The 17,185-nt window shown below is 36.9% G+C and overlaps 1 protein-coding gene across 10 annotated transcripts in view; it reads right to left on the minus strand.

Moving 5' to 3' along the window:
- Unc5d (unc-5 netrin receptor D) overlaps window positions 1-17,185 on the minus strand; it is a 508,406-nt gene that overhangs the window by 194,079 nt on the left and 297,142 nt on the right. For all 10 annotated transcript variants that reach the window (XM_076852500.1, XM_076852498.1, XM_076852499.1 and 7 more), the window contains exon 3: window positions 13,863-14,006. In XM_076852500.1, coding sequence (XP_076708615.1) covers window positions 13,863-14,006 — 144 coding nt within the window. The remainder of the gene's footprint in view (window positions 1-13,862; window positions 14,007-17,185) is intronic.

Consider the following 17,185-nt stretch of genomic DNA (forward strand, 5'->3'; position numbering starts at 1 on the left):
CAATGAGTTCCTTTTGGGACATGTTAAGTTTGGAATGCCTACTGTCCAAGTAGACGGGTCACCCAGGCAGTAGACAAAGAAGTTGAGAGAAGAGGTACAACATTATGTCTGAGAGTATTTGTCATCTGCATAGTATTGAAACCATGGAGAATCTGTAGCTTCAGGAGGGAAGAGGCTCCAAGATAGAGACCTACAACACGACAATATTCAGAGGTGGGAAGAGAAGAAAAAGGCACAGAGATTTTGACCATGATTAGTCGGAAGGAGGAAAAAATAAAAGACAGCAAAGTCACGAAAGTAATCCTGGGCCCTGCTCCCAGATTGTGTAATTCCAAATGTCTTTTGTCCTAGCAATCTTACTTTTAAAAAGAAAGTTACCATGTAGTCCTCAGAGAGCGGCTTTCAGGAATTGCTGTTAGAGTACACAGCTAGTCAGCTGAGCCCAGAACTCCAATCCAGCTCCTTTGACTTTTCTTCTCTCTTTCATCACTCCTTGTCCTTCTCTACAAAGGTTTAAACTATGAGCCCACCTGATCTTCAGGATTGCATCAAATTGCCATGTAGACCTGAAATGCTTACCTACAACTATTGTTCCAGCTCTTCTCTTTTTTAGTTGAATTGAACTTTTGGAAAGACTTGTCCATAGGCTCCCCACTTTCTTCTGTATGGAATCTCATGTCACCTCTTTCATTACCAGGTGCATGGAGGCCTTTGTGTGGTCAAAACGAATGACATTTCTCAATTCTTTTGTAACTTTTGATACCGTTTATTTGTTCATAAGTACCTCCATTCCCTTGTTGGATCTCCTAATGCTTCTTCCACTTTTGTTTTGGTCCATCTCCTTCCTGGGTCCTCTCCTCTTCACTCCTTAAACAATTACAGAATTTCACTCATGACCTGTTATTCTTTCTTTCCTCACCTGCAGATTGAGAGCTGGTGCATTATGGGCAGAGAAGGTACAGTATTAAAACAAACAAACAAAAAAAAAAACTTAGGTATTTCTGATAAAACTTGCTTCTCCTATCTTCTTGTTAGGAACCTATCCTAACTATCACTTATTTGCCCATGATTCTCAAATTTGTTCTTTTGATACTGGTCTTATATGCCTCAGTTTCAGGCTCATCAATACAAATGCATGATGAAGACAGTCCACTGAATATCCCATGGGCCATGAATATTTTCACATAATATAATCAAAAACTGAAGTCAGTATCTGGTTTTACAAGCTAGATTTTTTGTGGTCATTATTTCACTTAATGGAATCACTATCAATTCAGTCACTTACTCAGAAACCTAGAAAGTCCAAAATGCTGAAAGAGCTCTAAAACTCTTCCCTTTCATCCCCTTAGCTCCATGTTTAAGTAGCTGAAAACTCTTTGTTAATTTTACCTTCCTGGAACCTCAAATTTACCTACCCCTGCAAAAGTCCAGATGCCAGCAGCAACCACAGGTTGTTACCAAGCTCTCTTTAAATCCCTCTGACCACAGTGAATGGAAGGGTTGGGGATTTTGAAAACAGGATACCACCACTGTCCTGAAAGACATCTTAGTCACTCAAATAACATCCTGAATTAATCTCAACTTTCAGCGGGGAATCCAAATACCTCCATAATCTGAACAATCTACTATTATCTGGTATCAATATCTCTTGCCATTTTGTATTTTATTTGCTGTAAGCCTGAACCAAGCATCTCTAATGCCAACACCTGGTGCTCAAAAAGATTCAAAGTTTGGAGCACTGTGAAGTTTAGATGCTCAGATCAGGGATGCTCAGTGAGTAAAGTCTATGTAAATATTCTCAAATCTAAAATCTATATATATATATGGCCATTTGAAACTCTCCTGGTTCTAGGCATTTCAGAAAGGCATACCAAACCTCTATGTGCACCTAAAACCCACCTGGGCCAGGTACTTCCATCCTTCTGTGCTCTCACACAAGGTCCTTTTTAACCTGAATTGCATATTTTTTAAAATTGTCAATCCTCCTCCTTCCTCAAATATTACCTCAGATTATTAACTCAGGAAGTGTATCTTGGGCCTCTAGGATCAACAGATTGTTCCTGTGGTAGGGGGATGTAAACCCTACCTGAGAAAATCAGAGTCCTCGAAGATTACAAAAGTGAGTCTCTGGATTTTGTTGTTTATCAGCTGTTGTTATTATCTGTCAGAAACTTTCCTTAATAGAAAAAGTCAAAATTGAATTAAAATCTACATTATCTTCCTGATAAACTGTTACTGAAGTTTGTTTTGTTTTGTTTTAATAACATAAATGCTATTTTTCAGGAACATTAAGGTAAAATTCAACCATAAGAAAGACAGATTGAATTAATCTGTGATACACTACAGAAGTGGTGGGTATGGTTCTGCAAATTCTTCTGGGTACAATAATAGCTGGCAATGAATATAATGAAGGAATATTACTTGGGGAAATTTTCCTTTTCACATCCACAGCAAACTATATTGTAAACTTATATACTTCTGCCTTAGTTGTCCTCATCTTTAAGGTTGTTTTTCTCAGATGCACGCATGTTAAGCAAAAATAGCAGAGTTCATATGAATTTTGTACAAATTGTTCTACCCTATTCATAGACCACAGTTTGTTTCTTTCTTTTGTTGCTGGAAGTTCAACCCAGGGCCTCACGCATGCTGGACAAGCACTCTGCCACTGAGCTATATACCCAGCCTTCCACAGTTTCTTATAGTTCAGTTTTTCTCACACTTCCTGTTGAAGAACTTACTGGCAGAGAAGAAAAATTCATATTCCCAGGCCATCTGCAGGTGGAATGTAAAAAGATGTGGCATGCACAAAGCAACTTTGAAATTTCAAGTTGCATCTTCAAAATTCATCCAAATGTTGCTTTTTACTCCATACCAAATTCATGTTTATTTTTACTGACCTAAAGGGGAATATATTCAACACCCAATCTCTGTAGGCTCTATGATCCAACCAACCTCAGACTGAAAATATTTTTTAAAATGTTTTCTATGCCAAATACATGCAGATATTTTCTTGTCATTATTCTCTAACCAATACAGTATAATGACAATTTACACACCATTACATTGTATAAATTGAACGTCTCTAATCCCAAATCAAAAATGTCCCTAAATGGGATACTCAAAAATTTGGGGATTTTGGAGCATTTTTGATTTTTGATACTTGTACTCAACTGATTATATCTAGTCAAATATTCTGAAGTCTGAAAGATTCTAAAATTGAGTCTGAAGCATTTTGGATATGGGATACTCAGTGAGTATTAGTATTATAAGCAATCTAGAGATGACTTTAAGGATAGAGGAAGATATGCACAGGTTATTTGGAAATAATTTGGTATTGTAGGTAAGAGACTTGAGCATTTCTGGATTCTGGCATTCATGTCATGGGGTCCTAGATCCAATCCTCCATGGAAACTGAGGGCTTCTGAAAGATGTGCATTGTATATTTTTGGCATCTTACACCTTCAGGATGCCACAATAGTGTCCTAAAGGCAGAAAGTATTTTTGTGAAAATCAGTAGTTAAGAATGACCATTACTGGGCTGGGGGTTGTGGTTCAGTGGTAGAGCACTTGACTCACATGAGTGAGGCACTGGGTTTGATTCTCAGCATCGTGTAGAAATAAATGAAGGTCCATCAACAACTATTTTTTTTAAATGACCATTGCATAAAATGTTCCTTAATGTAGCTTGCCCACAGTATTAGCTAAATACATTGTAAAAGCTATCTATGCTAAGCCCAAGGCCAACATCATTCTAAACGGAGAAAAATTGAAAGCATTCCCTCTAAAAACTGGAACAAGACAGGGATGCCCTATTTCACCATTTCTATTTAATATAGTTTTTGACACTCTAGCCAGAGCAATTAGACAAACGAAAGAAATTAAAGGGATATGGATAAGTAAAGAAGAACTCAAACATCACTATTTGCCAATGACATGATTCTATACTTAGAGGATCCAAACAATTCCACCAGAAAATATCTAGAACTAAAAAATGAATTCAGCAAACTAGTAGGATATAAAATCAACACTCATAAATCAAAGGTATTTCTATATATCAGTATCAAATCCTCTGAAAGAGAAACTAGGAGAACCACCCCCATTTACAATAGCCTAAAAAAAACCAAAATACTTGGGAATCAACAGATTACATACTTTTAGATCGAATAACATTGAATTGATGTAGTCTTCCCAGTTTGTCCCATCAAAAGACATATTATGGCTTTGTCTTACTGCCAGTGATATTGACTGATTATGTGATAAAGGTGGTATATGACAAGATTTTCAACTACAAATTTACTAGTACATTATTAGGAAGTATTTCATGAATAGTTTGATATTAAGTCAAAGTCTAGCTACTCCTGAAAGTTCCACCAGCTAGTTTTACACTCCATAATACTATTTGTCTGAATCAATATTAGGATAGATCTATATCCTACAGTAAGGAAGAGCTCTCCCTCTCCTCTATTTACATCCATGTGTTCCCTTTTTGCAAAGATCAGCGTGAATTCTTATTTAATGAGTTACAATCCTTTCTTGTAACTTATTTTTATGTTGAAATTGCTTGAGAAAGCCCCTTCTAAAGGCTTCAGTTTCTTTTACATTTAAATTGAGGGACATTATACCAAATAACAGACCTTTGCTCTTCAAAGTCAATGTCACAAAAAGATAAAAGAAGAATAAGGAATTATCTGGATTAAGGTAGATGCTGATTGTAGCATATGAGCTAAGATTCTGTTTGTAATTAAAAAACATTTATGACGTATTATACATATATGGAATATAACTTATTCTAATTGAAATCCCGTTCCTGTGGTTGTACATGATGTGGAGTTTTACTGACCATGTACTCATACATGAACATAGGAAGGTTATGTCCAATTCATTACACTGTCTTTCCTATGTTGGGGACCACAAATCAAGTCAAGATGGCACCTGGCAGTTTGCCAGGAAGAGTGGTTTGTGAAGCAATGCCACTGAGCCATTAAGATGATGAGGATTCCTTATTGGCTGACTGCTGTATCTAGATGATACTAATTGAGTCAAGCTGTGTGTAATCAGGTATATATACCTCTGCTGTTCCGCAATAAAGCGGTGCCTGCTACCTTGGGTGCCCGCTACCTTGGGTGCCCACTACCTTGAGTTCCCGCTCAGTTCCCGCTGAGTTCCTCCGTAATAAAGCAGTTCCCGCTTCAACCTTCAAGTTGCTTGTCACCTCCTGGTTATTTTGCCCAGCCAGACTGCAGCATTCCTACTCCTATATCAACCTCTGTTCCCTTTATTTCCCTTTTTCTGTATCAAAATATATTCTACTGTCATGTATATCTAAAAAAATAAATTTTAAAAAATCATTTTCTCTTTTTATGGATCTTTCAATTGAGCACAAAGTTGATTTGTTTTCATTATTTTTTACTTTCTGATAAATGTATTTTTCATGTATGAAGTTGCCTCTATGCACTGAATTGGACTCAAGAATCTGGTGTGTAGTCATTTTATTGTAACTTAGTTTAAAAAATTTTATATTTCCTTCTCTGTTTTAGTATATATAAGTTAGGCTATTTTTATTATTTTTAGCTTCTACGAAAATTTTACTTTCTTTATATTTTAGATTTATGATACTCTGTAGAATGCTCACTTATTAAAATTATTTGGATTCCTTTCAATGTTTTACATGTTCTCAAATACCACCTTTGTTCTCTGCTATATACACAAAGTTTTATGTGTGTGTGTGTGTGTGTGTATGTAAAATGCATATAATGTCTTTAAATGTGTGTATTGTTAATGTATATACTCTAATATATATGCATATATGTATATGATATCCATAAGAACTTTTGTTTGTATATTACTGATTGACTACTTGCAACATACATAATAATCTCTTTTATACAAGTAAAAAGAAATATATTTCTGGACAACTATTAAAACATGAATAAAGCCCTTAGATTATGTAATAGAACTGCATCCATATTAACTTCTTGATAATTATATCATGGTTATGTTGAAAAATATACCTGGTGTTAAAAAAAAAAAAAATCCAGTATCACTTTTAGGTGGAGGCGGCCATCATATCTACAACTAAAACAATGAAGGAAAAAGAAAAAAATCCAGTATCACTTTTAGGAGGAGGCGGCCATCATATCTACAACTAAAACAATGAAGGAAAAAGGTCCCACATAATCATTGCATATAAATATACTGTCATGTGCTGTATATTTTTATCAACAATGGAATTTGTATACATTCGATATAATTATAAAGGAGCTGTAAAAATTCCTATTGTCTGATGATATCATAGCTGTTGTAACCTCATGGCTGAAAGCATTCCTCAGGTGTTTGTGGTGATGGTGGGATAAACAAACCTACTGCTCTGCCAGTCATGTGAATAAATAGTGCATTTATTACATATAGTACCTAATATTTGATGATAACAAATGAATATGTACTTTTTGATTTATGTATCTACCAAACTACAACATTTATCATTATTATATACTTCTAATTATTAAAGTTTAATATAGAACAGCTTGCCAGCTCAGGACAGCAGCAGCCTCATACATCTGGGGTTTACCATGTCCTATAAGTGCATCAAGAGGCCACACTGAGTGACTCATGTAGACTTAGATATCTGCACAATGTCAAAATTGCCTAACAGTGTATTTTTTGGAACATATTCCATCATTAAGGGGTGCATGACTGTACCAATAAACACAAAAATAATGACTATGCTAAAGCAATATGGTAAGATGTTAACATCAGAAGATTCTCAGAAAGATTTAAGGAAATTCTTTGTATTATATTGCAACTTTTCCAAAAGTCTGATGTTATATCAAAATTTTTAAAAATATAATAGTTCACGCTTCACTTACGTATCTAATGAAGTAATTCCTTGTCCATTATCACAACCCATCATACCTCCCTTGCTTACCTATGTACAGAGAGCTGTAGCCACAGGAAGAACACTCCATCACTGGGCGTGTATACTTGCGAGTTTTATCCCAAACAGGCTTCTACCATACTGCCTCTGGGTTTCCAGTAACATAGAATAACCCTGTCCCTGGATTTGCATGGGAATATCTGAATGTCTTCCTACGTTTTCTAGGCCAATTATTTCCTGTATATATAACTATTACATGTACTAGGTGATTTCTCAGAGCCAACTTCACAGGTGTGTGTCTCATGCAGTTGCTTGGGGCTCCATGCTTGATTTCATTACTTGTTGCTGAAGGCTCAAAGCTCTTACTTTTTAAACAAGGGACCTCACATTTTCATTTTGCACTGGAACCTACAAATTATTTACCCTATTCTATTACCTCAAGCAGATTTCACACCTATATATGTAAACTAGACACCAATAAGCACCCATGTTGGCTAGAAACAAGCTCCTATTTGCCAGGAAAAATTAGTCCCTTCATACAGGGGGATGAATCACATTCCAGGGTGTGCAACTAGGTTAGCAGAGTGAGAGCTGTCTTTCAGTACTCATTCCCTTCTTTGACTAGATACTCCTGGATAATGTACAACACTATCCAGAAGCCAGGAGTCTCATATCTTTCAATAATATTTCCATAAATTAACTTCAGTCTACAGGAAAGGACTGACCTTACTTTGGCAGAGTAGTATAGCATTGTCTCTTGACTTCTTGCATGGGAAGGGAAAACAGGGTTTCAGGTTTTTGTGTGATTTATACCAAATGCTGATAACAGGTTTTAACAATAGTTTCTACAACATGAGAAAGCATTTCAGGTTCTGAACAGAGATGAATAGAGTAACAATAGTAGTGTTTGCAGTCCATAGCTCTCTCAGAAGTGTATACCACATGTCACCATTGAACAGTTCTAATGCTTCATTACTTCCATTTTCCTTTTTGATCTCTTCTTTACTGCACTACTGAGTATTAGGAGTAGTGCACAAATTAAGGAGGACAAAAATGATTCCCACATGTCCACAGGAGCTTTGGATTTGCTAAGAAGACAGGTGCTATGCAAGCATCATGGCATAATCATGATGTACAGCTAATAACTACCTTTTCATGGAGTCGTAATCTGCATAGGTGGGATTGCTTTCCAACCAAACATACATTCATAATTCAGAGACAATATTCAAGGCTCTGCATTAGGAGTCAAGAAAATGAGGGGAATAATGGGTTGAATCTTGAAGCAGTTTATAATTTAGTGAGAGAAATAAGTCCATAAATAACTTTGAAACAACTATGATTATTAAGCATCACGGGAGAAGTACTAAATAAATGCTATGAGAACTTAGAGATGGACAATTGACAACTTAGGGAATTTTGAACCTGGCAATGCTGGAGAGAAAACTTTCCAATGGCTTAATTGCTATCTGAGGTTGCTAAGGTCAATAGGGTTAAAAGTTTATTTGTTCACATATTTTGTGAAGAAATAGCAAGTCGGGGGGCACTGGATATAGGAATTAGGGAGGAAGATATGGGTGAGAGATGGGATTGTGGACATGCTCCAGGGAGGAAAAAATATTGGTAAAGCAAGGAAGGGCAAAGCAAGCCCCACATTCCAGAATCTAAACAATTCTGCTGTGCCACTCAGGTGGAACACAGCACACATGTAAAGATGTCATAGGAGAGGAGTCTGAAAGGGTAGGTTAAGGCTGAATCTGAATGCCAATAGATGTACCTATATTTGTTCATTTTTATATTTAATTTTCAGGATGGAGGAGTGGACCACTGGCAGTTCTTAGCAGATAAAATTTGTTACCAAGTCTATGAACCTGAGATCTAAAAGCAAAGCTTTATCGGATGCTTTTCTTTCTACATTTTGAAAGACTCTACCCTAAAAACAAGCAAATGAAAATAATCCTGCTTTTTACTATGGGCCTGTAAAAGTAGGAAGTTTCAAAGCTTTTAAATGAGACTCTCTTCTAATTTCTTCATTCATTCTTGGCACAACTGCATGGATATTTTAGGAGTATCTCAAATAAGAAGCATATTTAAATTTTATTCAGCATGTATCAAATTTTATAGTTTTTTTAATCAACAAAGTAGTGGTTTCCTGCTGTGTTTTCTTGCAAGTGGCCAACTTGCTATAACTGGCTTGACTGCAAGACACAAAGCCTCCTTCCAGTCCCAACTTCCATAGTAGAGAAAAAATAAATAAAAAGTCCAGTGTCAAGAAGGGTTGGATTATCCAAGGGTTTATGATTCACAAAGAACATTTTATAAGCAGATAAAGAAGAGAGGAAAAAGAAAAAAAAAAGCGGGGGGGGGGGGGTAAAAGAAAGGGCTAAGCCGCCAAATGTTCATCCATGAAAATAAACAACTACGAATAACTGAAAATTCCTGGTTTTGACAAGCACCCAGCAGCAGAAGTAGCAGATGCCATAGCATGCCTGTCTACCTCCAGCTCAGCCGAACCAGACAAACGGGAGTGGGCCCGTGGGAGTCGTTCCCTGGAGACAGACTTCTGCCAGCTTTGTGGGGGTAATGTGGCCTGGCATTATTTATTTATTTTTACCTTTATAAAACCATTTTTGAAACTGGGCTTCAAGCTATTCCCAGCCCAGGACAGTTGGATGGGAAGACAACCTCTTTATGATATAGGGTAGAATAATTAAGGAAAAAAGTTAAAATGGCAGGCACTTTGGCTCCTAAAACAAAGTGTTTATACACACATTAGAACTTGACCATGAGGAAGAATGCAATTGACTCTTAAAATAAGAAAACAATCCATGCTTTCCTAAAAAAAAAAAAAAAAAAAAAAAAAAAAAAAAAAAAACACTTAAAAGCATGTGAACTTTTATACTATGGTTCTCAAACTCCCATTTAACAGAAAAAAATCCACAAGGCTCAGTAGCAAAAGCACTCAAAGGGGGTGTGGTGCAAGGACAGATACGGTTCCAATGTCTGCCATTAGCTAGGTAACCCCTCTGGACAGGTCACCTAATTTTTTGAAACATGTCAAATGACAAACACATATAATATGATGATAAATGGGTTAAATCAACATTTCCCAAATAGTGCTTCTTAGAGGTATTCTGGGATGTTGTTACTCAAAGTATGGTGCATGGACCAACCAGCAACATCTCTAACCAAAGAGTTCATTAGAAATACAAATATTGCTGACCTTAAGTAGACCTCTTGAGTTATTTTTTTAATATTTATTTTTTAGTTGTAGTTGGACATAATACCTTTGTTTTATTTATTTATTTTTATGTGGTGCTGAGGATCAGACCCAGGGCCTTGCACACACTAGGCAAGCACTCTACTGCTGAACCACAACCCCAGCCTCTCCTGAGTTATTTTAACTGAATCATCAGTAGTTTTTTTTGTTTTTGTTTTTGTTTTTAGGAACCCAGTAAATTTGTATGCATGTTTTAGTTTGAGAAAAACTGCTTCTAGCCCAGACATTCCAGAGACAGCCGATCACAGAATCACCTGGTTAACTGAATACAAACAGCCTTCCTGGCCCTTCCTCCAGAGTTTGATCCAAAAGGTCTGGGGTGGAAGTCAGAACTCTATATTTAACTAGTACCCCAGGGGTGTCCATTGCAATGAATAAATGAGTCATATAAAATAAGTAATTTTGTTTGTACAGCTTCTCTTTAAAATGAAATCATTTCTAAGGGACACCATCCAGTAAGCTTCCTGGTGTTTTCATAAATTCACAAACGTGATCATGTCAAGACACTCATGTCAACACATCCTTCAGCTGAATGTACCAGTTGCCATGGAGGTTTTGCCCACTGCAATTTTCAAATTGTTAAATTCTTAATGGATCATTGGTTAGATGTAGGAAGCATAAGGAGCTCTAATGTTGAGCAAGAATAATTTAATGAGGAATATAAAAATGAGACTAATTTTGAAAAGTCCCCTCAAGATAATTGTCACCAGATTCATAAGCTACATTCATCTATCAAAATCCTTATTTAGCATATTAAGTTGTCTGTAGAATTAAAAAAAAAAACACAATTTAATATGAAGAACCATAGTGACAATTATATCCAAGTCAGCTTTTCATTACTGGGAGTAAAAACTACCCACATATACAGTGTGCTATTTTCTGGAAATGCTTACAAATAAGTGCTAGTAATCTTCTCTCTTATGCTAATAAAACATAAAAATTATGCTTTTTTAAAGTGGATGGTTTTTTTTTTTTTTTTTTTCTGTAAGCAAAGAAAAAAATTTTCAAGTAAGGTCCTGAAGGCAGGTTCCCCCTCCCAACTTTTGATGCCATTACTCTAGTTAAATTTCAATTTACATTTTAATGTACATTGGTCCTCAAGTCAAATGCAATATTTAATAACAAATCATGTCTTGACTTGCATAAATAATTTTAAATAAATTAAAAAACCTCTCATTTGCTACATAGGAAGAAATTAAAAACATTTTGCAAAGGTTATTTGAGAATACATTAAGTGAATGCACAATATAGGCTTTAATAATATTCTGATAAATACTTTACTTAAAACTTGCATCTCTATCATACACATATGTTTATATTATATACAAGAATGACAAAATGATTTTTTTAATCTTTGGAGAGATTTGCGAAATCTTGTCATGAAAGTATTTCGCAACTCTAAAAGTGTGGAAAGTGATAGAATAACAAATGCATTTTCCATCCTTAGCATTCTTTGATTCTACCATGCCTGGAAGACTGGAATACCAAGAGCTGATCTAGAATGGATTTTTGTAAATATCTATAATCTGAAGAAAAAGTATGAAGGCACTAAAATTTTCATTCAATTACAGCAAGGATTCACACAGTTTCAGGTGAAAGATGTTGATTCTATGGAGAATCAGACATATCATAAAACAGCCCCAATGAGAATGAGTGCTAGCTCTCTGCTAGGCACAGTTTTAAACACTTTAATTACCAACACCTTTAACTCTTGCAATGACTATGAAGTAGGCACACATTCATGAATGAAGACACAGGGAAAATACAATAGGGTAAAATAAAATGTGGATCACAACAGAACAAAAAAGCAGCAAAGCTGCCAATAGAAACCAACAGGACTCAAGTCATCTCCTTGCCATCATGTAAACACCCATGTGAAACCGGAGACCCCAGGAGGGAAGTCACATGTCAGCCAGTTGAAAGTGACATGCAGAACACTGGATTTGTAAGGACAAAGTATAGTATATACAAAATCATAGGAAAAAGAGGTAGGTTGAACCATTCTCTGCCAATCTTTGTAAGCAAAAATAAAGTTTTCCCCTGAGAAAACTCCTGGCAGTTTCTAGCAAGCATGTAACAATTAAGAACTAAGGAAGCAAGTACAAAGGAAGAAGAGACCAGAGGCAGACAGACCAGGCTATTTATAGTAGTTCAAAGAATAGGTGACAGGTCATGTGGGCCTCAGAGAAGCAAAATAAAACAACAACAACAACAAAAAAAAAAAAAAAATAGAAAAGGAAAATTAAGGCTAAGAATAAAGAAACTGAGGAAACCTATGTTGAAACCCCTCAAGCTGCTTCACCTCCTCTGTTTGGAGAGAGCCCAGTGAGTATCTGCTTTGGCCTGATTAAAACTGAATGCCTTGGCTGTCCTGACTGAGACCATGTTGGGGGAGCTCAGACTTGGACTTGTTATGGGAAAGTAAATGCAAACCTATGCCTTCTCTCAGCTGACCTGCTACTTTAAAGCCATAAAATATTGGTTGGCTGAAGTCAAGTAACTAAATAACTATAGGAAAAATATTCCCTATGGTTCTCATTTAGAAAGCAGATTAGGAGGTGACCTCTCTTCCTTTTGTAACCGAAAATAAAGTTTTCTCCTGAGAAAATAAAATTTAAAAAATATAAAGTTTTCCTCTGTGGCCCAGCCAACATCCAGGAGAGACCTTCTAAATTGCCAGCACAATGAAGGTGATGCCTATTTTTAAGAGGAAGCTTTCATTTCCCAGGACATGTAAATGTCTCTGCAAATAGCAATCCACTCCTCTTCTTAATCTCTAAACCATCAACATCTGTTATGAAGAATTCCTTGAGTTCTCAGATAAATCCCTCTTGTCCTGTATTCTCTTTAGTACTCTCAAAAGACGGCATTTGAATAAAACAACAATCATCTCTGTCCTCCACTGCCCCGTTTCTTTCTGAAAGGGCTTTTCTATTACTGGGCAAACAGTGTTGGTTTATGGGGATCCAAAGAGGTGGGATAATGGGACTGTGGGGGTTGAAGACATTTTAAAGAAGGAGAAAAGAAGATTGCATATTTATAAATCTTTTTTTTTTTTTTTTTTTTAGATTATAAAAACACTGATGGTGAAATATGACAAAGAAATCTTGGACTCTCCTGGACTCTCATTTTTCTTTCTTTCTTATGTATTATTTTTCAAGTGTGCATTTTTCTTTCTTTCTTTGCTTTTTTTTAGACCTACTTGGGTCAAATAAATGCAGTTTCAAGACCCATTTCCATGTTTTAAGATTCAGAGAGAAGAGATTTAACAGTAGGCTATAAAAATCCCTTAATGTCTTTAATGTCTTATCTTTGCAGATTTGCTGGAAAGCACAGTAAACAGTCATTGCTCAACTTTTCCCATCAATGCCCTCTGAACTTTGTCATTGATGGCGAGCAGCAGAATCCATTTGCGTGGGTTTCTCTCAGGAAGAGTTTTTCCTGGCATTGTTGAGACACCTGCATTCTGACGATTGAGGCAGAATGTCTTAGACAAACTGATTTTGCTGATTGTCCTCTGGAGGAAATAATCAAATATTTAAAATACAAATTTAAAACAGTAAATTTAGAAGAGATAAAGACAGTTCCAATGGTTTCTTGTGTCCCCTGATTTATATTCTGTAGAAGCATGTAATATCTCCAAAGCCCTCTGAGCTCTATTTAACTCCTGTCCATGTTCCTACAGGACAAGGTCAAACAGAATATACTTACAGGCTATGCGCACAGAGGCCTTCCTGCTCTTGGAGGTACCCAGGTGGCTCCATGCCACACACTGGCACCAGTAGTCCTCTGGCCCATGGAAGTCCTCCACCTGCTGCCTGGTGACATTGATGAACACCTCCCGGACCTTCAATCCTGATGGGGGAGAGAGAGAGACTATCAGCTGAGGCTACTGTGTTTCTCAAATGGAAAGTTAAGGTTAGCCAAACCTTTCCTTTTTAATTAAACAATTCTGTTTTTAATCAAGGCAAGGTTTTAATTACTTTGACAATAATATATTACTGCTAATTAAATTCCACCAGCTGAGTAGGCTGTAAGCACAAGTGTAAAGTATTATCAATGTGGCTCCAGTATAATGCAGTAGTTTTCATAGTACCTTGACTTAGTGCTTTGTCTTTGTCTTTCATGGTATAAAATCTACCATGAAGAACAGAGAACCAAAGTTAATTGCTAGAATTATAGAATCTAAAGAGGTCGCAACACACCAATCTCAGACACAACAGTTTCAGGTTCCTCTAAACAACATACCCCAGGGTTTGGCAGTTTGGTGTGCTACTGTAACAGTGTGGCTTTAGAAGAAAGAGAATAAGAACATGTGCAGGATGAGGTGAACAGGAAGGGGGTTCAAGGAAGGGCCAGAACACTGGCTTCAAAAGTTCAGGACAACTGAGCCAATGGGATCCAAAGAAAGGTTAGGCAGAAACGCAAACCAGAAAAGGTGAAGTATGTCTTATATCACTGAAAGGAGAACCCAGGAAAACCCTCATCTCAATGATATGAAGGGGCAAAGAGAGAATTTTATAAAAAAGGCACTATAGCTACATCTACAAACTGGGAAGAGCTATTAAGACCTTAACCTTTTAATGGGATTTTTATGATTTTGCTTTCTAATTCAAATAGTTAGAAAATTTGCTTGGTATATTTCTAACTGGGTAGTGAAGCATCTTCCATAACTCTGACAAAGGTCTATCAGCCTTCCTTTCTTTGGGAAGAATGGTCACCTTCATTGATCACCAAGGATGAAAGAGAACATTCCTCTTCATCACCAACAAGGTAGCTGACTTTACAGTGAATGTGTCCTTTCTGTCCAGAAGAGATTCACTGTTCCTGTGCCCGGCTCTAGGATGGGCAGCATGGGAGAAGAGTAGCCAGGCTTACTGCACTCTGTGTAAGTGCCCAGTGTCCTGCTCAGTTAAAACCTCTTCACTTACATTTCCATAACACAGAGCCAGTGAATGCTACTGTGAACCTATGCAGCAGATGAGAGCACCCTGACTTTGGCCGAGTCCTCTGTCCACACTCATAGCTTGTAACTGGAGGACCTGGTGTTTAACCCTGCTTCTGCCTTCCACCGGATTGGCCCTATGTTCAGGTGGCTCTACACAATTCAATGCTATATCTTTATTTTAAATACTTCTTCTTAATTATGGAAGTAAGACTAACACATGAAATATTTAAAGAAAAATTAACCCATTAATTTCCAAGTTTTCCATTCTGTGACTATGTCCATGAAATTGACATAGGTGTTTTAATTTATATACCATATATATTTGTTTCATATGGATGAAAATACATTTTTTCAAATGTTTTACTCATTTACCCACTAGTTTTCTTAAGCAAATATACCTTTAAAAACATGAATTGTTTCAAACATATTGTTAACATAAGTGGCATATGCATTGCTCAATTTAAGTTTTTATAGGTGTTCCACATGGCATTTGTTCCATCTGGCATTATGGAACAGAATGGCTTAAGAAGGTTAAGTAGCTATTATGTTTTGGATCTGAAATGTTACCCAAAGGCTCATGTGTTGAAGGCTTGGTCCCCAGTGCAGCAAAGTTCAGAATGGAGCTCTTGGAAAATGATTGGATTATGAGGGCCCTAACCTTATCAATGGAGTAAGCCATTGATGTGTTAATAATTTGATGACATAATTAGGAGGTAGTGGAAACTGTAAAAGGTGGAACTGAGTTGAGGAAGTAGGTCTCAGGTGGGGAGTGGCGGGTAGCAAGGGAGGTGTGCTCTGGAAGAATATGTTGTCCACGAACCACCCCCCACCCTGCCTCTGTTTCCTGGTTGGTATAAGCTGAGCAGCTTTCCTGGGACACACCCTTGCACTCTGATGTTCAGTATCACCTCAGGACCAATGCAGTCAGTCAACCATGGACTGAAAACTCTGGAACTGTGAGCCAAAATAAAACTTGCCTTCTCTAAGTTGTTTATCTCAGGTGTTTTGAAGTAGTGACAAAAAGCTGTCAAACATATCGCCTATACTTTCTCCTTAAGTGTCAAAAAGATGCAGGGGCCAGAAGCATCAATATGATCAAAATTAGTCAAGGACTCCCAGTGGAAGAGGTGAAACATGATCTTGTCTTGGGTATTAAAGAACAAGAATGGATTAGTCAGGCAGGGGAAACAGCCTTTCCATCCAACCAATAATATGCTATTCATAGTGTGTGATTAGAGACAGTTATGGCCATGTAAATCACCATGTACGATTTGAGGTAAACTTTCTATATTTGTAGGAGGTACCCACACACAGAAACTCATCCTGATGGCCACTTGATAATTCTCATTTTCCCTCTTTGAAATGGAAAGTGCACAAGTACTGCATTTTCCTCGTCAGAGATATGACAGTTTTGAAAGCCGTTTCCTCCACTGAAAAGGAGGAAAGAACCTTTGGAGGTGATGCTGTTATTGTTGTTGCTGCTGCTTTTTTATTTCCTTGCACTCAAAGAGCTGTGGGTGTAGCTCAGTATTAAAATGCTTGCCTAGCATGCACAAAACCATGGGCTTAGTATCTAGCAAAAAAAAAAAAAGAAAGAAAGAAAGAAAAAAGAAAGTGGAGGGCAAAGACACTTGGCCACATCTGCAGGACAGGGAGACCTTTGAGACAGAATATATCAACACTTTGGGAAGCAAGGTCTACCCAAAGAAGTGTGCTATAATCTTGAAAGGACAAAAATGGGCTCAAGCTAATGAAGAACCCTCCTTTTATTTATTTTTTTTCATTTTCCGTCTTATATTTAAGCTATCAATTTCCTCTAAGTTGGAAATGAAAACAAATATACCACCTCAAAATGGCTCAGAGAGTTCCCTACGGGATCAGAAAACAAAATGAATAAAACAACTGCTCTCAAGCTTGGTATATATTTTGCTATCAGTAGCATCAAGATGGTAGGCTGCAAGCAACATGACCATCCTATAAAAAGTATATCATCTGTCTGGATTAGGCCTTCTTCTAACATGAGGTCTTTAGTTTTGTCACTGGCCCTTTTAGAACACTTGGAAAATTATGAATACTTTGTATCTAT

This window comes from Callospermophilus lateralis, chromosome 4 (genome assembly GCF_048772815.1).
Source record: "Callospermophilus lateralis isolate mCalLat2 chromosome 4, mCalLat2.hap1, whole genome shotgun sequence".
NCBI lineage: Eukaryota > Metazoa > Chordata > Mammalia > Rodentia > Sciuridae > Callospermophilus > Callospermophilus lateralis.